The 24,603-nt window shown below is 36.5% G+C and overlaps 2 protein-coding genes across 12 annotated transcripts; one reads left to right on the forward strand and one right to left on the reverse strand.

Annotated features, from left to right (window-relative positions):
* Positions 1–103: 103 nt before the first annotated feature.
* Positions 104–14,696, reverse strand: LOC107264168 (E3 ubiquitin-protein ligase UBR5). Of its 9 annotated transcripts, XM_025081633.1 has the most exons (38): positions 14,498–14,696; positions 12,937–13,137; positions 12,525–12,843; positions 12,133–12,341; positions 11,902–12,065; positions 11,564–11,763; positions 11,203–11,471; positions 10,956–11,110; positions 10,485–10,754; positions 10,262–10,390; positions 9,997–10,178; positions 9,784–9,901; positions 9,540–9,694; positions 9,175–9,460; positions 8,974–9,090; positions 8,730–8,897; positions 8,518–8,650; positions 8,206–8,428; positions 7,890–8,128; positions 7,693–7,817; positions 7,171–7,418; positions 6,919–7,085; positions 6,507–6,838; positions 6,019–6,427; positions 5,437–5,806; positions 5,097–5,313; positions 4,974–5,012; positions 4,063–4,283; positions 3,452–3,970; positions 3,199–3,375; positions 2,756–3,127; positions 2,503–2,688; positions 2,294–2,416; positions 2,004–2,213; positions 1,535–1,893; positions 1,249–1,455; positions 760–1,138; positions 104–614 (listed from the first exon to the last, which is right to left on the reverse strand). In XM_025081633.1, the coding sequence occupies exons 1-38, from the start codon at positions 14,557–14,559 to the stop codon at positions 402–404; spliced, it is 8,472 nt and encodes a 2,823-aa protein (XP_024937401.1). In that variant the 5' UTR covers positions 14,560–14,696; the 3' UTR covers positions 104–401. The 9 variants fall into 9 exon arrangements, with proteins under 9 accessions (XP_024937401.1, XP_015587624.1, XP_024937399.1 ...); XM_015732138.2 differs by having other exon boundaries at positions 4,974–5,313; positions 7,171–7,388; positions 10,262–10,375; XM_025081631.1 differs by having other exon boundaries at positions 4,974–5,313; positions 7,171–7,388.
* Positions 14,697–15,197: 501 nt separating this feature from the next.
* LOC107264379 (zinc finger protein 706) lies at positions 15,198–18,583 on the forward strand. 3 transcript variants are annotated; one of them, XM_015732586.2, is made up of 4 exons: positions 15,198–15,446; positions 16,484–16,534; positions 16,604–16,748; positions 16,912–18,583. In XM_015732586.2, exons 3-4 carry the CDS (start codon positions 16,605–16,607, stop codon positions 16,999–17,001), a joined length of 234 nt encoding a protein of 77 aa, XP_015588072.1. In that variant the 5' UTR covers positions 15,198–15,446; positions 16,484–16,534; position 16,604; the 3' UTR covers positions 17,002–18,583. The 3 variants fall into 3 exon arrangements, with proteins under 3 accessions (XP_015588072.1, XP_015588071.1, XP_015588070.1); XM_015732585.2 differs by lacking the exon at positions 16,484–16,534 and adding an exon at positions 16,352–16,432 and having other exon boundaries at positions 15,199–15,446; XM_015732584.2 differs by lacking the exon at positions 16,484–16,534 and having other exon boundaries at positions 15,204–15,446.
* Positions 18,584–24,603: the final 6,020 nt, after the last annotated feature.

Here is a 24,603-nt window from a genome sequence, read left to right on the forward strand (position 1 = left end):
CAACTCATGATAATTCAGAAACAGGAAGGAAGTAATCACATACCAAAATGAGTATTCTTGTAACTCACAAGAGGATAAGACAAGTATATTTACAAGAATACAATAATTTTTGAGAAAGTTTTATTGGGTCGCTATAAAGGCTAAATATGACACTTTAACATAAAACCTTATTACGATGGAGACCACTTCTCGATAATAGAAATCATAATTCGTAATTACACCTTATAAATTTATAAATGTTATAAATTTGCCTAGGAAGGAAAGGAAAGTAACAACATATAACTTTGTTTTTTGTTTCTTATATCATTACGAATAATGCAACTTCCTTTTGGAGCTAATGCGTACGAACGTGGGCGGCTTCGGCGGCGGCGGCGGCTCATTACGACTGCTGCCAACCGAATTCATACGAATCCAAAGTTCTTTGTCTTGATGGCAAGAAGTAACTTATGACGCAATACATGACGCGAGCTGTACAACGGAACGTACAGACGTGAGATACAAGTATTCGCGGTTGGTAAATGAGCATCGTCGGCTGGTCGAATAGTCACACTGGGCATAGGTTGAAAACCATCCTCGCTAGCCGGGAGTGCAGGAGAACCAGTCCAGAAGTATACCTAAAATGAAAATAATAAAAGCACAAACAGATTAGAAGAAAATTCTGTATTGTTGATGACCAATTAATAGTCTTGATCGCGAACTACACCCTGTATATACAGATGGAAACCTGACACAGTGAAGTCCGTCGAATCGTTAACTCACCAAATCTTGTCGCTCTACGTGTGACATCTTCTCGACGATGGACCATAGCCACCGTTTGAATTTGACTAGCCGATCCGTCGATTCTCCGGATTCATCATTGAATGACGTATACGATATTAGAACGGAAACGTTAATGTCGCCAACTCCGTTCAATAGGAGTCTCAAGTCTTCTGAAGTTAGACCATCCAATGCACCATCAGGGAGAACGTCGAAAACACCCTCTCGCATTGCTTCCAAGGCCTTCTCCTGGACCTTTATCATGCGGACTTCTGCATACTTGCGAACGTAATCGTAAACGTTACTAGCTGTCACTTCCATATCACGACCATTGGGCACTAGTTCAATCGATCCACCTCCTTCTTCAGGGCACAGGTCAATACTACTCAGAAAATAACAATATTTGTTACAGCTACTGTAGCAATATATCGACTATATAAACAGAGTATGGATCATTAGTCTATCCTGTGTTCCTGTAATGAAAGTGTTTACCTGAACGTAAGATCAAGTGTAGAGAACAAACTGTTGCTATCCTTAGTCTCAGCATCGATCACCAATTGTCGGAGACTCTCGTAGATCACAGAATCAAAGAAGGCAAGATCGTGGAAGCGTATCGGCCTCCCCAGGATGTACTTGATCACGTGCCGGTTCAAGAATATTGGGCACAATTCATTTTGTAGGAGACAAAGGCCTATCAGTCTGTTGTACAGAATAAATTATATGCTTGAGAAATTAATTCTGCAAGACGCTTGACGAATACAAAATGTGAGTCACGTACCTGCCCACATTTCTGAATGCATTTAGACGCTCGTAACTGGCTCTTCCTTGTCTTGGCGTATAAAATCCTCTTTTCCCCGGGGAGTAGAACAGAGGTGCATTGTCTTCGGTGTCGTCCAGGATGCTGTTCTCCATTTTCTTTTTGTTAGCACCGCAACGTTCGGTTAGACTAAACACGTCCAGGTCGAGTAGTGCCTCACTTGCCAAATCCTGATTGCGACTATGAATTAATTCAAATGCCTCCTCGACCTTCTGCCGAAGTGCATCCTCTGAAGCTAGCAGCATCAGCAATTGTGCCGGTGGCAGTTCTAACAACATTCCTGTTATTTTCTCAGCCAGTGTGGATCGCAAAGCATGTACCTGGTTAAAAAATATTATCCAGTTTAATTACATAACCCTTATGTGATAAAGATTGTCGATTGTAGAATTTGATGTATAAGGAAATTCGCAGAAAGAATTTATGCCCGTACCTTGGGATAGAGTCTGTTGCCAAGTTGTTCCTGCTGCATTGTTAAATGATCGTTACTAGGATGACTGACTGGTAATGGGTGAGCACTTGATGATGAACTACCAGGACCTGATCCACTAGCACCTTCCACAGAGACAGTAGGATGGAAGGAACGAGCTTCGAGAGAAAGCGCTCTGCGTGTCTCTCGACATTTTCCAGAAGATCGTGGATTCTGTAAATATAAATACGAAGGTTCAATACTATTCTCTTTTTTTATATTAATGACATTCTTTAATAACTTTTAGAAATTACCTGTCGCCGGAGGTCACGATCACGATCTCTACTTTTCAATTTTTGTAATACGTTATATTGCGTGTATTTAGATCCGACCTGCGCTGCTTCCAGATTCGGAAGTTTTTCATTTGCTAATAAAGCCTGCGAATGACGAGAAAATATTTTACTCGTTTCACGCGATAAGTTATTGGCATAATGTTGAAGAATGATTTCTTTCTTCTACAAACCTCTGCGATCGCCGTATAAAAACTTCTAGTTACACCAGATCCTTCACCTGGTTCATCTTTGAATGTCACTTTTATCCTATTCACTGCCAATGGCGGTGTGTTAGAAGCTCTCCTATTGTAGAGGTTGTACTGTGTATTTAATTCCTTCATCGTCTGCACTAGCAATTGCGTCCTGTCGCGTTCAACCTAATTACACATTCAAAATTTAGCATATTAAGTAAATCCTTGTTTTACTATCCTACTGTATAAATACCTTAGATAAGGTAATGTCCTTTTGTTGTGAATTTCTCAACTTCTCCATGTCCCTGCGGAATTTAACTTCCTTAACTGGAAAACCACCCAGCTCGGACACCACAGATCCAGCTTCCAGTCCAACATCCTCCATAAAAACTCGACCGAATAGATCAAGGGAAAGTCTCCAACGTCCCAATAAGATATTATGAGATATATTCGGCCCGATTGATGACACAGCTCTGGCAGATTCTACAGGACTTGTCTCGACGGTTTCATGAGCTGATATTTCATGGCTCGAAGCAGCAGGATCTACTTCCTCAGATACATTTTGTGCCTCCACTGTAGGCACAACCAATACTTCAGGAGCTCCAACTTTATTTACACTTGGTTCCTGTTTAGATAACATCAATGAGTATTTGGCAAATAAGAATCATTGATGAATTTTTAAGATTTATCATTTACCGATACTGTTCCTGCCCTGACGATGACACTTCTGCCATTTTTACAAATATCCTTGCCCTTAGCAGTACCTGCATCATTCTGACTACTGGGTGATACAATGATAGGAGCTCTATCCACTTGCTCAGTTATCATAGGCTGCTGATTGTCAGTCGTTTGATTAAACGATTTTGGTTTCTCCTATGAGAAGAATATCTCGACATAATCTCCGTACTATATTCAATGTGAAAATAAAATAATAACTCGAAATACTTACCATGCATTTACTAGGTCCAGGTTCATTGGAACAAACTGAGCTTCGTCTATTGTCCGAGGATCCGCTAGGACCAGGACCCTGTACAACTTGACTGAAAGTTGGCGTTACCGAAGGGTTCTGATTGTCGGTGTTACGCACTGATAGTCCCAACCATGTTGGCAAACCTTCCAAAGGATTTTGATTTGGACCAGTGGTACCCGGTGTTGCTGTAGGTTGTCTTGGGACGCCAAAAAGGTCTTCGCGCCTCGAGTGCGGCTGCAATAAATGCGGCTGATCAGCTAGCGGTAACGCTTCACTCATGACAGTGTCAAAGGGATCGAGTGGCGGGCAACCGAGGCACAACGTGGAGTCCGATCTTTGTAAGAAAGGATGCTTCCTTCCTTTTGCTGTGGTATTATTGTTGTTGCCTGTACCACATATGGGCACTTGAAGCAGGTCCGGATAATCTACTGAATCAGTTTCCATCGCTGTTGCCGCTGGTAAATTGTCTTCCTCGCCTTCCTCATTATCATTTTCATCCTGCGTATAAGAAAGTTAATGTAAAAACTCCGTACAACTGTCGCCATTTAGATGCATTATGCAATTCTTTTAAAGGATCTACTTATACTAACTTGATCATTCCAGGTTGAGTAAGTTGAAGACTCTTTTTGGGCATCCCTTTCCTCGGATAGCGAACGCATGTAGTAGACCAAAGCATCAAATACATAAGCTACGTGTCGCAATGCTGACACGTCCAAAACAGGCAAGCTGTCCCTATGCTCTCCATTATGGGCACGCATTAAGGACAAGCAATAAGATAAAAATTCACGTCTTGCCGAGTTTGCGTCTCCACCTAAAAAGTCAAAATTTTCTACTGCTTTTTTTGCCTTTGAGTTCTCGCGTAACACTTATAAAGCATATACGGTAGTGGCAATATGCGCACAATAGTTGCGAGTACAATTTCAAAAAAAAAAAGAACTTGTACAATTTAATACAAAAATAATAATGTTGAATATCCAAACATAAAAAAAAATTGCTTCATCGAGCAATTTTTCAAAGTGTACACGAATTATCTTCCTATATTATAACCGAATGATATTTCAAATAATGGGATCCGCTTGAAATATTTGTATAATAAAAACAATTTTCATTCAACTAAATCAACATAACAACTGACGATAAGAGTGATTAGAGATTATTAAGGATAAACCAATTTTAGAGAACATGTATGAACTTTAAAAATCATTAAAGGCCTTAAAAGTATGTCTAGTAATTAATCACACTGTAATTTCTAATATATATGTAGCATCACGTAATAACTAGAGTGAACTTGCCAGAAATATTTAAATAAATCCATTATATCGCAGATCTAAATACGTTCCCATGAAATATCATTACCAATCGCTCGTTCTATTCCAATTTAGATATAAGTATTGACAATTAAATATCTATTGAATTATTAGACATACAACATTCCCAATAACGATTATAGAGATGGTATAAAATTATGAAGATAGTTTGTGTACACTTAATTAGTGCAAACCTTCGCGATCCCTATTGTTCCTAGGAGGTTCGCCAACGCCTGTAAAACCAACGGTGAGTCGTGTTGAACCTTGAGTGGTGGAGATATTGGAGGTTGTAGTGATACCACTGCGTTGATTCCGACCTGTATTTCCTTGCAAGGTAAGCGAAAGAGCAGCTGAATTAAGTAATCCTGTAAAGTTTCCTCCGGAGAGCGAGGGTGCATTGTTTAATGGATGTTCAGGATGAGTTGGATCAGCGCTACGCGTTAACGAAACTCCGAATCTTAATTGTGCTTCTGTGGCATCCATTACAGTCAGCAACCAATCCCATGTTGGTTTAAGATGACCTTCCAGATACATCTGTAAAATCGGGAAGATAATTTAGTTTTAACGAAGATCATAATGGTCCACATGGAATCATTAAAAAATAATTTCTAATGACTAATTAACTGCTGATAATTATATTAATCTACGTGCACTTACTTGTAAGGTGGTGGCATCCTGATAGGTAATCTCTATAAGTCGCGGCAGAGCTGGTGCCAAGGTTTTATAATCTTGCATCATTGTGAGGAGATCGGCTATTTGCCTAATCACAATTCCAAATGCTCGTGCCAAACAACTGGCTGTTGTTCCCATGGTAATTGGTTCCTGGGCAGCTGCCACAGCAGAAGTAGCGGTCGAACGTCTTAGAGAGGAAGGATCTATGAATACTAAGTTGTTGCTACTGGCCATTCTCAGGCCTGCTGTGCGGGTGCTTGACTCTCGATTTCGTATAGCCCATTGCATCGAAACAGGGGCGAGATTGTTACGATGAGAATGACTGGTAGAACCGCTGAAACGAATTATTACAAATCTATTTACCCTCACTGCCTGATCTAATACGTAAAGACGCACAACACTTAAATAATATTATTCATATTCTTAGTTATTATGTTAATAAAATGATAATCACGGCGTAAAAGAAACTCATTTGCAAGTATTCCTATTATTGAGGAATCTTTTAATACTGTATATTATCTTAATCAAAAGACACATAAATCTTAAAATATCAAAACTTCAAGATACCTTCTGCGTTCAAGTTGCTCATCGGCAATTTGGAACTCGTCATTGTCCTGTTCATCGGTTTCACCAGCTTCACTCTCATCATCTTCTTGCTGACTGGACTCTCCGGACTCATCTTCAGGGAACAGAAGAATAGATCCCATACCGCCGTCGGATCCTGCCGTTGCCCCAGTCTGTACACTACGTTGGGCGGATGCTGCATCCTGATTGCTGTGATTGTCATCCGAGTCAGATTCTGTTTCTGGTTCTGCTAGAAGATCTAACTCTGTATCTGATTCGCCGTCTCCAGTTTGTTCTTCACCGACACCTCCAGCATTGCTATCTACTTCTCCAAGAGGTTGTCCAGCTACAGCACCAAGAACTCCTGATTCTTCATGCTCACTTATATCTCCGTCCATGTCCATTGGAACTTCTATAAATCCGAAAGTTAAATTAAAGATAAAAATAGCTTTTTCTGTAAATTGTAAACGGTTATTTTGTATTCAAATTACCTTCACCACCCTCTGCTTCATCTATAGCAGATACATCTCTAGCAATTGTAATATTATTATTGCCCTGTTGAGTTTGCAAAGCAGCATCCAAAATTTGAGAACTGACGCCACTATGTGGAATTAAAGGCTCTATCGAGAAAAGTTCTTCAGACCCGTTTATGACTTCAATGGTTGAGCTAGTTAATGTGAAAGGAGCAGTTGGACGAGCAACGCCCAAACGTACAGGAGCTATTAAGGAATCAGCTGTTTCACATAATTCTTCTACAGCTAATTTAATCAGTGCTTGGAATACACGACGGCACTTCATCAGCGGCTGTGAAGATTGACTGACGCTGAAAAAAAATATATTCATTCACCATCTTTCACCACCGACCTCTTTAAAAAAAAATAATAAAAAAATCAGTATACACACCCTCTTCGCTTTGTTGTGTTTGGTGCCATTTCTACAGTGAATATAACAAATATTCTTGCAACGGATCTTACAAACCGACGTGCCACATGATTTGCTTCCTCCTGGCGACCTGGTACCGATTCATTTTGCAATTCTCTTATAAGTGTTGTGAGTAACGTGTCTAGCATCTGAAGATTATACAACAATTTTATTGTAATCGAGCATTAGCTAATTGATTTAATAAATAATCATTTTTCGAGCAAAAATAATTACCTCTGCACTGCACTTCACTAACAAAGTGTGAGTGAACTTGTCTAGCAGAGCGGTACCACTTTGTCTACAGGATTGTCCTTGGTCTCCAAACAGTTGATCATTCGAATTCTCCGAGACACCAGACATTATCATACATTGCACGGCTGGCCAGTCATTCAAAAGTCTTTCTAAAGCTCTTCGACTGAATCGTGGTGGCTCCAGATCGTGATCCGGCATGTCTAAATCAGCACCCAAACCTGAGAGGAACACTATATGGAAGGTACATTTTTTTGGGCAACAAAAGCACAGCTTATTCCTTTCATTTCGTATCACCGAAGGACCGTTTCATAGTTGCCTTCCTTCGTAATAATATTACATAGTCTTAAGAAGATACTGATTTTGTTGTGAAAGGAATAATAATAACTTTGCTTTTAGCCACTTACATGCTAAATAATACGAGTATCCACAGAAGTCACATAGAGCCTAATTCAATATTAAGAAAATAAATTCACTGTAATCTTTAGCAAAACTAAAACTACTTACCATCGGACGACGGAGTCTTGCGACTGGCGGAAGTCGAACGCTGTCGTGGTGCTGACCGGAACTGTCGTTGTTCTACTGATTGTCTTCCTACAGTTTGTACGAGGAACAGCAATATACTTTCACCCCTGTAAATATTAATGAAATGATTACTCAAAGTTTATTGCACGTCTAATACATTGCAAATTTAATACACTTACCGAGAATTAATTTTTGTAGCAAGGTCAGTATTAGTAACAAGACGACACAGAAGATCGTAACGAGCACCTTGATGTCCAGCAATGAGAGCACGACACTTGCATTTCTCCCAGCAATCGCAATAAGCTGTTGGTGAAGTTTTTTTAAGTTTACAATCGTGTCCCCTGTGACAGACTCTTGCACATTCGGTGCAGCAGCATAAAGATCCTGTTAGACCACAGGTTCTACATTCGAAGATGTCCTGTAACATATAGTTTTGTAGTGTTGTACTTTAATGACACTTAATAATTCGCATTACGTATGCGGAGTTCTACATACCTGGTTTATGTGTTCAGCACCTGTCCAAGTGAAGCTGCAGGTATCATTGCAGCAGGTCACAAACAATGGTGACAAATCAGGACTCGCGTCAGACGGAAGGATCATAGCTGAACAATCCTTTCCATCTCTTCCAACTCGTTGAATAGTATCCAATAGAATGAGAGCAGCATGATATGCTCTTACAGAAACAGCAAGCATTAATGGTGTCTGACCTTGTGCGTCTCTGTGAAATAGAATTGATTCCACGTTAATGAGGTTAAAAAATAAAGTCGCACGAACTGTACGAGTAAAAAAATACTATATATTCTATACCTCGCAACTAATAAATCCTTGAGGTGTGGTGCTAATACGGGATTTTCACACATGTACTTCAGTATCATTAAAGCATTGTTTCGTCTCTCAACTGAATCAACGATATAAGTATTATTTGACGCGGATCCTACACCTGAAATAAATATGGTGGACACGTAAGAACACTTCTAGAATAGTGAAAAGTATTAATCACAAACAAAAATAATTGTTACCAGTCTTATTCATCATAGAAATACTAGCTGCACCTATACTCAAAAGACTGTCTTCCTCTCCAGATGTATTGTCAAATGCCTCTGCGGACCAACTTAATGTTGGAATAGGTTCTTCGATAGGAGTAGAATTGCCATCGACAGCATTAGTTACTAGTTCACGTTCAATACCTTTATATTTGAAAATTGTAATATTATAGAAAATGACAGAATCATATTCATTTAAAAAAATTCTTTGAATTCATACCTTGTTCATTTTCTTTGTTCGATGTTGGAGAACACATATTGACGCATGCGTGCAGAATGTTGCGATTTCCGTCACAACGCTCTGTTAAAATAGTTTGAATCTGTCCTGCAGTACCTTCTGTAAATAAAACAATTAGCAATTAAAAGCTGTTAATTTAATTGGTGAGTCAGTGGCACTTTTTTTTACGACGCTTTTACTTACTTAGATCTTGTTCGAGATTCACAAAGACTTGTTTAACTCCATCGTAATCACATCTAAGTATACGAGGCATCAACAACAAGTTATCAAATACTAACGCTATGACAGCTACTTGGTTTTTTAGATTTGTCGAATTGGTGCAACTTGGAATTGGAATGGTTGAAGCTCCAATACATAATATTGGCACAAGATCGATCCAATTCGGATCACGAATCGCCTCTGCACAATCCTTGGCGATGGGATAGATAGTGTTATTACCATCGCGAAGAATCATAGAACATTCGTTATTCTGAAAGGTAATAAATATTGTTACTTTATTCAAAACACGAATCAGATTGAAACAGAAGATACGGGTTTATTTTATTTACCTCGCCAGCACTCGTGAGACTAATATTCTGAGGTTGCAGTCCCAAGAAAGATGATATTTCTGATGGAATATAACAATCTTGAACGTACCGTCCAGTACTCAAATTGTAAACCACATAGCTCAATTTATTTCCATTTTTTAATATAGCATGGATACCTGCAAATTAAGAAAAATGTAAGAAATTTAATACACGAAGTTTAGTGATACAATTTCTGTTTGAATAATAAATTGGACACATGTTATACCTTGACCATCGGTAGAGATAGTCAACAAACTCTCATTGGAACCCTCTAGGATATTGACCCTTCTGGGTGTTCTTTGGAAACAATCTGGAGCTCGAGAGTTTAGTGGTGACTTAATCACCTAAAAGAGAAGAAAGAAAAAAGTTATTTTATTTAAAGAAACTTTAATAAGAGATTCATGATGATAGAAGTAGAGCACATTATACAATATTTCACCTGCAATTCATCCTTACGCAAGAGTCGACAGTCAGCAAGTAACTTAATCAATTCTTCGGCAGTCAAATCCTTGAAGTCTGAACTACTAAAATCTTTCTCTTTAGTTTCCTTCTCCTTTTCCTTTGAATCCTTCGAAAAGAATTTCACAGCAACATAACAGCCATCGACCTTAATAACTTTTCCTATAAAATAATATAACCAATTAAACATAAACAATCCGATGGAATGAAACAAAAAAAAATATTTGATGTATCTAGAATATTACCAATAGGTACAGTTTTAACGTCCTCGACGAAAACAACATCTTTTAGTTGCCAATCTTCTTCGTCCTTTCTCTCAGATTCACCTTCACTTCTAGGAGCCATACGTTTTTGTCGCTCTGAAAGGGATATTGCTTTATAAAAATTAAATGTGCAAATCAACCAACAAATAAATCTATCTCAAAGATCTACTAGTTAATAAACAGCAAAAACGCATTTAAGACATACTGTGACTAGTTGTAATGCTGCCAGTATCACTGCAAGTGCTCGAAGCAGGTGAAGGTGGTGGAGGCATATCAAGTCGATCAGCAGTTTCCTTATGATTTGTTTTACTAGTACTGCCTGTGCTGCCATTTCCATTAGTTTCTCTTTTTTCGGGAGGTGTAGTAGGCAACAAAGTACCAGCAGGTAAAATTTTAAAACGACAAACAGCATCCAAATTCCAGGCTGCTGATAACAGTTGCCCAACCTTAGGAACTCCATTGGCAATTGTGAAACCTAATAAAAAAAGGAATATCGTTAATCAATAAATTAAATATGATGTATACAAACAATTTTATATGCATCAATTATATTAAATAAAAGTAACTTCTTTTGGAACAAATGTAAAACTCTGTTGATATTTCAATCACGTTTGGACATACGATGCTTTCGTAACAGTGATAATTCATAAGCAATCGTAGATAGCTGAATATTTACCAATGGCTCCCGGTTGATAGATGGGACTATTCTTCATACAAACGTGCCTGCCGTAACTGATATCTGTCGATAATACAGTTGACGGCCTGTGTTTACGCGATTTAGCCTTGTACTTTTCCCATAACTTCTTCCTCTGGGCAAATGGCAAAACTCCCCTATGAATCAAACAATACATTACACAATGAAAAACTGTATTGTCTGAATTTAAAGATAAAAATTGTTGATAAAAATGAAATAGAAAACTAACCACCAATAGAGCGCCCCACTCTCCAGTCTAGCAACAGTGTACAGAGCACAAGTGTGAAGAGAGATAATTTTATCTAAAGTAAATTCAGTAAATGCTTGTGCCGGATGTTCTAGACGGGAAGCTACATGCCCGAGGAGTTCGTCAAGCCATGTTGCGACTTTCCCACTCTCTGTACTGACAGAACAGCGAATTGCAGTGGCGGATATATTCACGATTTTCTCACCCATCAAAGCCAACGGGATACTTTTTGGATGGTGCACATTCGGATTCTAATATAAAAGATATAATGTATAAAAATCTTCTGCAGTTTATTACTTAATGTCAAGATACCAGGAAAGTGTATTATTGTAGACTGATGTACCTCAGGATGTTTGTATGGTTCAGGATCGGCCCATCTCCACTGGTATAATTGGCCAGTTACAGAAACGGCAATTAATTCGCTATAAAGGGCAGCAATTTGTACAAAGCGAGGTGCAGGCTCTCCACTACGTTCATGCCACCATTCCAATTCCTCTGATATCCATAAAGGACTTTGAGATACCAGTTCCTTTTTTTTATTATCTTAAACATAAGAGGAAGATTAGGAAGTGCTATTAGATATCAATAAACAGCTGACTCTTATCAAAGCATTCAAATCTGGTTCGACCAGAGAACCAACTTCTTTCTATGGGTAAGCTTTCATATCAATAGTTTAGTTACCAGGATCTTTCTCCCATGAATCCTTCAGGGCAGTTTCTAACCATCTACGTGGACCGTAATATTGACGATCCCTCCATCTGCTAAAACTATCTCGGTCTCTTTCGCGTTCTGCCGGTCTCTCACCGTCTCTATCATTTCCAAGTCTTCGTGATGAACTGCCACGACTATGAAGAATATTTCATTGAAGTGTACTAATCCTGGTGTATTTTTTAATTTTTAATTTGTACTTACCTTCTCATGCCTGCGTAACCGAACATGTCTTCAGAAAACATAGAATCAGCATCTATGATGACTGAGTGCTCATTGCTGAAGCCACCATCGAGTAACGATATAAGATCTTCGGGTACGTAACTGTCAGCAGCATCTTCTGCGTCGTCACCTTCCTCGTCGTCCCGTGACAGAAGATTATTCACGGCCAAGTTAACGTCCAGATTCGTACGCTGTAGAAACAATTGATGACAAATAAAACTTATTGGAGTAGTGCATGTAGTAGTGATGATTTACAATTGCATGTTGCATCTTATCAAAAAGGTAACAATTGGCGATCACAGCTAACTATTGCTGTTCTCATAAGAATAAAGTCTGAAATGTGAGAGTGTGACATTTTTACGAATTTGACAAACCTGTAGCTCCCTAATGATCAGATTGCGACTCTTTCCTTGTAAGACTACTTGAGCCTGAGAGATTAAATCCTCTGGAACGAACGGAGCCGGTACGGAAACTATAGGTCGAGAACTGCTTCCACCACCTCCGCTCATTATTACACCAGGTGGTCCAATTCGGCCACCGCTTCCTCCACCACCTCCACTTCCACCGCCCCGAATTGCAGAACTGCTACGCATAATTCGCGCACGGGATCTGATACCTGCACGTCCGCCTCCGCCGCTACCGCCACTTCCGCTTGGTGCAGAACTTGAATTTCCAACGTGGCTCTTACTGGTACTGATGTAATTAAAAGTTAACTTATTATAATACACTACTCTTTGAGAGAAAGGAAGAAGATAGACAATGATCCTTAATGAATTCTATGCTTACTTTCGGTTAGGTTCATTTTTGGTTAGGTCTAATCTGTCTGATAGGACTGTAAAGGCAAGTCGGCAGATTCTGTTGTCTTCCATAAGAAGAGCAATGTGAGTTGGCCCTACTACAATACGCTTAACGGCGACCTTTTGGCCGCTAAGCGCTGGTGGAGTCATAAATCCATATCTGTTAATTTTCTCTGCAACTTCTTTCAATCTGTAAAGTAATACAGATGCTCTTTAATATAGAATTCATAGGAAGGATGAAAAATGATTTAAAAAGTATACAGAGTAAGTAAGTTCTTTTACTATAGCGATAGTTTCTTTCGAATCATTATTACTTTTTTTTCCTAACAGCAGAAAACATAGAACAGTATTAATTACAATTCAAGGAATAAATTAATAATATATTTATATACAAAAATTCATATTTTTTGCAATGCATACATTATTTTTCGAAAATTATATTTTCAGAGTATGAAAATAATAAATTATAGAACAAAATGTATTTTTAGTATCGTTCTGATTATTCTATAAAATGATATTTGTAACATGTATCTTATATGCTAGTATATGGTATTTTCTTTGACAAATGTAAAACAACAAAACATAGTTACTTTTATCCTTTTCACTAATTAGTAGAAAATCACTCGAATAAATGAATCGCATCTATAAGACTATATGCATGTAAGCTTGTAAGTATAAGCTGACACAATGTATACCATGCTGCCAATGTATCTGAGAGATATGCAATGAAAGCATAATACTATCAACATCTACAAAAAAAAAGATAGATATACTACATTACTCATGTAACATGTATCACAATCGTCAAAAAAATTTAAAAAAATCAACTTTTAAATCATATATTAATTTACAACGTACATAATCAATGCATCAAATTATACATAAGAAAGTTCTAGATCAATGATTCAGAATCATTACTAATGCCTACGGTACAGTAACTTCATTTTATGGAATCAATAAATCATTAGTATTATATTTTAGGTTTGTGAATTGAATGAAAAAAGTATATGAAAAATAATACAAAAGAGAAACATCATAATGAAACAATACAAGTAATATTAGAATCGAAATTGTGCCAAAATACTAATGATATGTAGATGGAATTGCATGACTAAAGCAAAACACAAATCATCCATTACAGAATATAACAGTATCAACCAAATGTGATTCATAAAGTAATCATCAATTATAATACAAAGAAAGATTCATGAAGAAAAAGTAAAATTATTTACAGTAAACGATAGTTCTAGAAACGTGTCCATCTAGGCGTTAGAACTCCTGCGTGCATTACTCAACAGGGATGCAATTATCTGACAGCAATCATGTACGTCACTATACTGAGGGGATGAATTAATGCAGAATGAAGGAAAAAATACGAGGCCTTGAATAAGTTGATAAATAAAAGAAGGTACAGTGCTAATGTACGAAACAAGAACGCCGACACGTAGCCACGTAAGATTGAAGAATCGGAGTATTCAGTACGGCGCAAAGGACAGGCATGCGAAACGATGCGTTAATGCGAAATCAAAAGGCCACAAAGTTTTTCTTACCTATCATTAAGCTGATCATCGGTTCCCGGTAATGGATGAACCACAAAGTGTATCGAAGACATGATGTCTTCGTTTTACACTCTCGCACGGCTTTAGGATTTCTTTTAATGCTCCTTTACACAGAATTTCACTATATCAGCGGAACGATATGCAGCCATGTTTCGGGAGAAACAACCAGTTACGTGTTCTCGAAAGCAAACATGGCGAGTCGATTAAGCGTTCATAAAAACGATGTAAAATGTTCAACTCAACGGAAAATCATAGACGATATAATAATGTGAAGAGAAACCTTAACAAAATTCAATAACGCTTTGTTTATGTCCAACAGGCGAAGTTGAACTATGTAAAAATATGCAAAAACATTTGCAATTAATAAAATTACAAATTAAACACAACGAAAACCATTTGCATTGTGCTCTTATAGCCACAATATTATTACATCGAATAATTTATAAGTACCACAATTCAATTTTTCCTAATATAATTATAATTCAAGTATAAATTTAAGTATAGCTATGTTTAGGTAGTATCAGTTCTGTTAATTTCTCTTAATTAAAATTTGTACACAATCCCTGACACTCAAATGTATTCATGTCGTTTAAATAATCGGATCGATATTTGAAATAAAAAAATATAATCATACCAAATATTATAAATACAATGTTTCTCAGTCGGTATATTCGTACAGATCATTTGTGTCTGATGATACTTGGTTCACGTGTGAACGTCCGCTTGCAGTACACTGCATGGCTGTAGATTGTAGCTCCTTGGCTGTTCGGGACCGTGCTCGCACGTTTGCCACTTGCCTTTATTAATTAGTAAGAAAGATAAAATTCAGGCGTGAGGCAGATCGTGCACCAGGAAACGTGAGGCGTGAGGAGGATTCATCAAATACGCAAAGAAGATACTCCATTCTCATTCGACTGCCTCATCGTCTCTGCACGGTCAGGTAAGCGAGCGGGAACCTCGCGCACGTTTAGCCTGGAGATTATTTTCGGAAAAATCCTGGCTGCCAGAGTTTTACTAATTTTGAGATCATTTTCATTGTGTTAATTAACACGTTGTCATCCTCGTGGGTTATAGCTTTGCGCTGCTTACACGAATATTTAAATGACCTTTTTGGTACCAGATGTTTAGATATTGGAATCATTTCATATTGGTATTTCGGTCAATGCATTTTTCTATGTCAGAAAGAAAGTCTCATCACGAGAGAATAGAAAGGATGATGACGATAGCATTGTAAGTTTATGGCGTATAGATCTACGTTCATTATTAGATGATTTAAATTAACAATTCATGATTCTTCAGTATGTAATGTTATTGATAAATATTTCGCGCCGAATTATTTATGGGCAAAGGGTAAGAAAACTAAATAAACTTGAAAACCTATTTCTTCTTTAAATTTATACAATATTTATGCACAAGTTATTGACTCTTTCTTTTTTTAAATATACTTCACTTTATTCTAGTCACATACTTATATACTGGTTCCCTTTGTATTTCGTAAATTGTCAACACTTATTTCCAATGGGCTTAGAAAAAAATTAGAAATAACTGCAGGAAAGAGCTCGAGAAAATATATTATGTTCAAGAGTGATCTTGAACAAATCATTATCTCTTTGCGGAATTAATAAAAATTGAAAGTTAGCTACTATGTGATACGGATAAGGCACTGATTTTATTTTATTGTATCACAGTAGGAAATATTATGTTTAGTAACATTTTTATTGATATCGAAAACAATTTAGTTTTTACTCTTAATATTGAAAAGTTAAGAAACTTGATGTGCACTATAGTTTATATACATATCAGAAATATACAATAAGGCAGAGTATGTAATTAATTTATTGGTAGGATGCATTGTATCATTCCAAAGCAAGAAAGGATGATCATTCATCTATGCAAACTCTGATGCAGAGTAGAGCATCTGATAGGGTAAGCACAAAATTTATTTTATAGAGCTATGTACAATGTTTTGTGTTCAAGGAGAACCCTTTGAAGGGAAAACACCATTTTACTCCAATGGAACATAAAGTAGTATGGCATTTCATCAAACCACATACATACAACATAATATTTATAATTGATCTTTCTTTCTTTCCACAGAATGGCACGTGGACAGCAGAAAATCCAGTCACAGGCCAAAGCAGCTGAGAAGGCTGCAAAAGTAAAGAAGCAACAAGGTCATAGTGCCAATGACCAAAAGAAAGCTGCACAGAAAGCCCTTGTTCATGTCTGTGCAGTATGCAAGGTTTGTAATAAATCTTATCAGAACGTTCTATCTTCATCCTATCATCAACCAGACAGTACTCTTATCTGCACCATATATGTCTAACAATAATTTAACATATCTGCTTACAAGATAGTATTGAAATAGATAATTTCTGAAATTACATATTCATATTCTTATTTAGGCACAGATGCCAGATCCAAAAACCTACAAACAACACTTTGAAAACAAACATCCGAAGAATGACCTGCCGGATGACCTAAAAAATATATGAGGGTAGAGGTCCTTTACACTCTTGTGGATAGGTGGAGAAGAGGAAACAAAAGGAGACGAGAACGCCAGTTTGTGCAACTAACTCACGACGTGATATAGTTTAAGATTCATCTAACAATTGATTAACTTCAAACAGAGAAATAAATTACACTCCATTGCTGCGTTATCAAGAAACCTCAGTACATGGAGTAAATTTTATGCACAATCCCATTAAGTCATAAAATCAGTGGTTTAACTGAATTCAAAAATAAATAAAAAAACAAGTGACTTCAGAGTCAAAGCACTTTTTGAAAAATGTCCGAAACACACATGGAATTGCGCTTAGCCGTAAATAATTGACAAAGTCTGTACCATGGTTGTGAAACGTTACAGATAAACAGTGTATACCCGGATTTCGCGGACGTACACGCTCAGCTGAATAGATTCATATGCAATCTGAAATAAGGCTATGAAAAAGAAAAGTAAAGTATTATTGACAGGACTCTTTTTCGACGAAGATGCTTCATTTTATACAATCGATTGCTTCTCTTTCACGTAATTTATCGAAGATCTTTTGCCCAAGTTTATACATTTTCCTTTCTGTAAAGCAATGGATTCTATAAAGCATTTACTCTTTAGGTCATCAAATCACCTGTCCATCATCCAAGAAAGTAACTGCAATCAATGGTTAATTCTTAATATATTGATTGTGTAGCTTATGAAAAAGTTAGAGAAATAATATTCCTCGTTAATTATCATACGAAAATATGTAAATAACGACTGGAAAATAACTGCCAAGGTCCGGTCTGCCTGTGATCATCCTTTTTGAAAGTCTTTTACTTAATTTTACATTTTAGTCAGGCCTCAAATACAATAATCAATTATTTTTTGTGAAATATCATCTGCCTACCGTCAACAGATGATTCTGATTACCTTAATCTGTTAAACTTCATTTGCGTTGTGACTATTAAAATAGTAATGAAGCCTAAGACAATTTATATATATTAGTTATTCAATTTTGACGGCTATCCGAATCTAACTCATAACTTGCGGTACGTAATTTACCTGCGATATTGATCAAAAATGTAATTAATTTCCTTAATCATACTTGAGTTAATACTGTGATGACGAACGGTCATTCTAATTCCAAGTAAATTACCCTGCTGATTTTTACGAATTGAGGAATGAGTGCCAAAAATAGTGAACAGTATCTTATGTCAAGTATGGTTTTGGAAACCATTAAAGTCGATCATATGGTGTTAAAATAAAGGATAAGTGTCTTACAAAATTCGTATTGTAAAACAAATGTCCTCATCTTCAGATATAACTATCAGCGTTCGTTATCGGTAGGGATAATAAAAAGTTCAAGCAAATACTTAATAACTTTTGGGATAATTATATGGCATCATGTATCTTGTATTGTCCTAATTACATTATTTTACATCATATTGCCGTTTTGTCACTCAATCTGATTGTGCACCGTTGCGGGTAATTGTACACTTGTAATTTTCTGTCGCGTAAACCATGTGATTCGTTTGAAAATGACTCTTATGAAAGAACAAAGCAGATATGACATCAATCTAATAAATTTTATTGGTCGTTAATCGATAACAGTTTCATATTTCTCTTGAACTAAGTCTGCCTGTAAAATATGCACTTTGTACCCTTATTTATTTTCCTATGATAGATTTATCAAGCGAATTAAAAATTAAATATTAATTTTGATATCACTAGCAGGGCAGTACTTAATGTTTAATTAATTTTAACAATCAAGTTACTAGCGTATTATTGTAAAATTTAATTAATGAATATAAACGGAAAAGATTTATAAAATTTATATTTAAAAAACAGTTTTAGTTATTATTTATCTAAAACACTGAATAGAATTTATGTATTGCAAAACAAAGTTTGAGATTGATCGTTCATATCAACCTTGAAAAAAAAAAAAAATTAAACGTCAAACGCTTGGAAAGAAATATGAAGACCTTGAAACGCGTCTAGTTGTTCTACCCTATTATACACGGAACTATACAAGATGCACGTAACAACAAAAAGCAACAATACCCTATCGTCATTAACGAACAGGTGAGTTATAATACCTCAAGATGATATAGTACGTAATAGAACATTGAAATAAAATCATCCTATATAATGAGTTATCCCAACAAGCATTATAAAGAATCATTACATAACATAAAACAAATTTATTAAACAAAACCAGATAATGCTAATTGCGCCACAATATTTATACAAAAACCTTACATACGCAATTTGGCCAACTGAAATGAAGTCGTCTTTGTTGACTCCACAAAACCGGAAAGACGAAAGGAAACGCATAAGAATATTACGTATTTTTCATTTTTTCCCCAAGAAACGGAACTTCGAATGACATAGGCTGATCACCCTGATTACGCAAGAAATACAGGAAAGTTGACATACATACATTTCGGAATCTGGTTTTCACGTGGCACAATAGTATACTTATTCATCAATCTGATAATGACGTCAGACGCCTGCTTCACGCCGATTGGTTGATACAAAGGCGAGCCTCTACAATCCCACCATTCGCTGACCTCGCACTGACAAGCCCGCAAATACGTTATGTATGTATATGCCAGCCTTTTGATTTGATCGACATTAATTATTGTTTTTTTTTATCGCGGAACAATATTGCGAAAGCTACAGAATGTCGCAAGGACCAAAACGAGCACAGCACATATTTATTTCCTTGCGACTGTGTCTTACACAACATCTGAGTGCAATAACCTAACATTATTTCGTGCCTACACAAACAAATCTATTATTGTTTGCTTTTCATGGTAAGCAAAAAAATTATTCGCCAACAATACCTTCAAAGTTCTTGGAATTTTATGCAATTGAATGGAATCGACCTTCATGGTTTACGCAACTCCTAATCGTTTTCTTAATGCAATGTCAAAGTCATTATTACACCAGGACGAGAGGTACACGCTAACGTAATTAAGGGATAGATATGTTTTACTGAACTGTACATTATGTAGAGTGAAGTATCGATTTGTACATTGAAGAATTAACACGAAGGTCTAGAGAATTGAATATGGTTAGAATTTATCAAGATCGTCAAGAATTCATAAAGGATTGGTATAAACTGAGTAAATATACTTTCGTAGTTTTAGTTTTTATCTGCCGCCAAAGAACAGACTAATTTCACGAGAAGGTTGACTGGCGCACTAATAAATGAAAGGAGCAAACCATCAGAAGATAATGTGCGAGGAAACAGTCGTGATAAAATTGATAAATTACACATTTTATTCTGACTTAAATTCTCATCGCCTGTCAATTAAATAAGGAATTCATATGATAACAATCAAAATTATATTTACAAAATTAAAACGTAGCTGAGTATATATGCTTTAGAAAAAAATCTTTCACGTTCAATAAATAAAGTCACATCGAACCCCCGCTGATAATTTGCTCACGCTTTTTCATATTCATGTACACCAAGAAAATATTAGTAAAAAGAATCAGCCCCTGTGTATTTTATGTCTAAAACGAAACGTATCGCATTTCAACTCCCTTCAAAACTTTTTTGCTGATGTAACACTTGTCCCATTCCCAGAGTGCCCACTAACTGTCAGACACAAAGTACACTAGTCGTCTTCTCGGCACCATGTACAAAATGCACACTTGCCAATAAAATCCACCACGCTCACTCAATTTTTAAACACAATCACTCTACCCACCTGAAGTTCGCCTGTTCTTTTAATTTCTATGGTAGAACCATCTTCATATGGTAAATTTTTCGTGAATAACCCCATACACATTCTCGTATTTCAAAGTAATAGAAAACGCACGCTATTTGCCAATGGAAAAGCCAGAGATATTCGCTTTCATGAATATTCGATAATTTGGTCATACATCTTAATAAGTGACATACGCTGTTACTATAGTCGCAATAGCATTGAAAATCCACATGTGTATATATACGTATCATATATGCGAACAATGGCCGACGCTAATTAGAAGCGATAAGCAAAAATTGTCAATATACAGGATATATGTGGTAAGCCTGAATACGTGTCTAGTTTAACGTCCACGTCTATTGTTCTTTATTTCATACGAAATTTTATGAGTGACCTAATAGTGACGAATTAAACTGTTCGCCTATGCCATACTTTTCGGTAACTAACCTTAAATGGGAAGAACATTCATTAAGGATCTTGCGTGTAAGATTTCGTGCGCCATAATTTTCATGTATACACACTCACACATATATATATATATATATATATATTATAGGATGGGATTTCTAGCAGTTGTCCTGATTACAGCTCGAATCAACTGGCTCTTGCGTTCGTCCATTCCTTGTTTCACCCATCGATACACCACATACACTCTCACACGATACACACAATACACGGTCTCGCACTCATATTCGCTCTCTAAAAAAAAATATATTTTTGTACATCCGGTGGATTAGATTGCATGGACTTTTCGTACAGAGCGAATAATTTATGAACTTTGCGTAAGATAGTAAGACTCATTCATCCGTCATAGTTCTTTCTAGACTGTATCTAAAAATAAGGTAACTAAAACGTATCCTTAGCCAATATCGAGTATAGTGTTAACGGTATAGGAATAAGTTTATACGGAATATTCTAGTGTCTAGAGATATTCGAGTGGAAATTTTGACCCTTGGAAACAGGATATAGTCAACGGTGTGTCATATGTATGTTATCTGTGTTAAATAAATAAAGTCGAGATAAGGGATACATATATACGTGTATATCAAATAACGAGTTCTTTATTTCGACGAACTTTTTCACGAGTAAAATTCATCGAAAAGTTTCGACTTCTCGTTCGTAATTTCATCATCGTCCTCGTTGGTCATGACGAGCGACAGGGAGTACCCGCAACTCATCCCGTAGTTTAGCGAAGAAGGGGAACGTTGAGAATTGCGTATCCAGCACTGTTACCATGCGAATTTACCGTGGAAAGGGCGTACTGCCGTTCTCTGCACTGATTGGTCGAACGTGGCGAGCCTCTGTTCGACTGAAATGACCTTCGCATTCCACGAGATTCATTGGCGCCACCGGAGACTCGTGTTCTTGCACGGAGTCATCGTCACAGACCTCCCTATCAGTACGAATTATTATGGATTACAAAAAGAATTTATAGGTTAGATAACTATAGGTGGGGATAAGAAAAAAAAATGTATATACATGAATTACAGACTGAATAAACATGATATGCAGGTTAGAATAGGAATAGACTATTTTTATGTGTATTACGGATTTTAGTGATACCAACCATTGACGTAATATAAATATAAAGATTAATTGACTAGTTTAATAACAAAAGAGCGTATTGACAATATTCAATATTCATATCGCGTAGTCAGAGTCTCTTTAGTTTTTGCAATATTCTTTTATTTACAGATCTAGACATTAGCGTATATGTATGAGTATAATCATTTGGAGTGCCGTAGCTCGGAGCTATTGATTTCTAAAAAAAAAACCTTTTTGCCAATACATTCAAAATTGAGTGGAAAGTTTCGAAAGAATGACCCCACTGCTAGTTCATCTGGACACTCCACAGGGGGGTCTGCTCCTGGTAATTTTTTTCTTCTTTAGCCATGTCTTACTTTTTTGTTCTGTTGGCTCTCTTAAAATATTAGCAAACACTCATCCTTGTGGCTTCTTTGACTTCCGGGTAAGTGTAAAGGGCTATCAACTTAATGTACAGTAACTATTATTGGCTTTGAAACGACGTATAATTCAAGTGCCAGTACGTAGGGCCAGTCACGTAGCCAAAGTAATACTTGAGTACAGTAACGACCAAGAGTCACCGCAGTCTAAGATCATGCAGGTTGGAAGAATTCTTAATGTTCTGGAAGTTTCTAATCCTTCCATGGGCATCTGTGCGCCCTCATGAAATGAATCGCAGACTCGATTTGTAATTTCTTGGACCTTTTGTTATTATTCTTATTGCTTAAACAATGACTACTAACTGTAGAAATAATTTTTATATTCAGGATCTTGCATCTTATTGCATCATGGATGCTGCACTGAAAAATATGACGCGTAGACGAGACGCCCTGCGTAAGATGGAGCTAAAAAAAAAGAAGTCGTTATTAATGGGGGAATTTAAAATTTACTCATAGTCTAGACAGCTGTGCTTAGACTGTTTATTCGTATGATGATCTTGTATTAGAATCATATGATGCAACATTATGCATCATGGACGCAACAAGGCTGCAGGTCGCGTGGACGTGACAAAAGTCTCGTACGTGACTGAAATTTCTCGATTTTTTATGTAATACGTGCACGTACTAATTATTACAGTGAAATTGATCGTCATTAATTTAAAAAAAAATTTTGTGATATCCGATGTGAATTAGTGCACTCGGTATATTTTGAAGTATATTTAATATAATTATATAATTTAATTATATTTGAAGTATATTTTAAAGTATAGATTATTATATGTAGTATATCATATTTTATACGGTATGACTAAATATTATTTAATCTTTGGTATCTTCAAGATATGCGAAACTCAGCCATTTTATATAAGTAGATAAGTTTCACCATAGAAGATAAATGTATTTTCTCTTCTCTGATCTTTCACGAATTCTCTATGGATTTCATCTTCAGAGTCTGCTGAACCTGCGTGTATAAAACGTTAAGACTGTTCTCGAATACATTGAGCTACTCTCACTATACTCAGTTACGGGTAATTTTAGTACTGCCAGATCTGCAGAATTGTTAATCTTTTGCAACTGGTTCAACGCTTAGTCCAGGTACCTGTCTTTATATAGATTTTACGAGAATATAGGAATCAGGCCTCTTGGTAATCCAAGGTGTATTTGTCCTTTTGAACAAAATTTTATAATGGAAATATGTTAATCGAAATACGATAATACGACGTAACAGGGAATATAAAAAAATTACATCATAGAACAATATTCCATATATTTTGTATACATGTTGAGATTAATAAATTCTTTAAAAAAGCTTGAATTTTGTTAAACAAAAAATTTATTATTGACATTGTAATATAAAAAAAAAAGATAAGTATAATGGAACGCGTAACCTTGACTACAAACCACCTTGTAAGTTCCAATTAATTCACCTTTCCGTTTTAACGACCTTTCAAGCCATTACCTGTGAATAATTTGACATTTCATAAACTTTTGTGCGAACTTTTAAAATCATCTGTTGTGAAAATGAAATTTAAAAAAATGTATAACGTACAATCGACATCACTAGATCATTAATTATTTCTAATTTTCTGCACAAAAGAATTTGTGTTGTTGCATTCCGTGGAGATACACGTAAACGAAGCAATTCCTAATGGCAATTGGTAAACAGGAAGTGTTAAATTTGGCAGGTCAATCGTCCTTAACAAAGATCATTGGAGTTCGAATAAGCTTTGAAATTACGTGGCATGACGTCGATGAATGACGATCGATCGTCAAACGAGGGGGGTGTGTAAATAAAAAATAGAGGTTTGGCAGTGGATGACGAATGCCAACCTCCAGCAAAGAATTTTTCAAGCAAGTAGTAAGGAAGGAATTGACAAGGATACGACAAGTCTATTATCGTAATTGCGAAAGAGGCACGTCCAAGTATTGTCCTTATTA

Source organism: Cephus cinctus, unplaced genomic scaffold, assembly GCF_000341935.2.
Source record: "Cephus cinctus unplaced genomic scaffold, Ccin1 Ccin1_scaffold0168, whole genome shotgun sequence".
In the NCBI taxonomy this organism is placed as follows: Eukaryota; Metazoa; Arthropoda; class Insecta; order Hymenoptera; family Cephidae; genus Cephus; species Cephus cinctus.

What these genes read in the sequence shown, in the direction of transcription:
- LOC107264168 (XM_025081627.1), bottom strand. Translation starts at nt 14,559, where the DNA reads ATGTCTTCGATACACTTTGTGGTTCATCCATTACCGGGAACCGATGAT. An exon ending in AGTGGGGCGCTCTATTGGTG is followed by an intron (nt 11,111 to 11,202) that starts GTTAGTTTTCTA and finishes TTTGATTCATAG; the next exon opens with GGGAGTTTTGCCATTTGCCC. An exon ending in CTGGACCTAGTAAATGCATG is followed by an intron (nt 3,376 to 3,451) that starts GTAAGTATTTCG and finishes TTCTTCTCATAG; the next exon opens with GAGAAACCAAAATCGTTTAA.
- LOC107264379 (XM_015732586.2), top strand. Translation starts at nt 16,605, where the DNA reads ATGGCACGTGGACAGCAGAAAATCCAGTCACAGGCCAAAGCAGCTGAG. An exon ending in ATGTCTGTGCAGTATGCAAG is followed by an intron (nt 16,749 to 16,911) that starts GTTTGTAATAAA and finishes ATTCTTATTTAG; the next exon opens with GCACAGATGCCAGATCCAAA.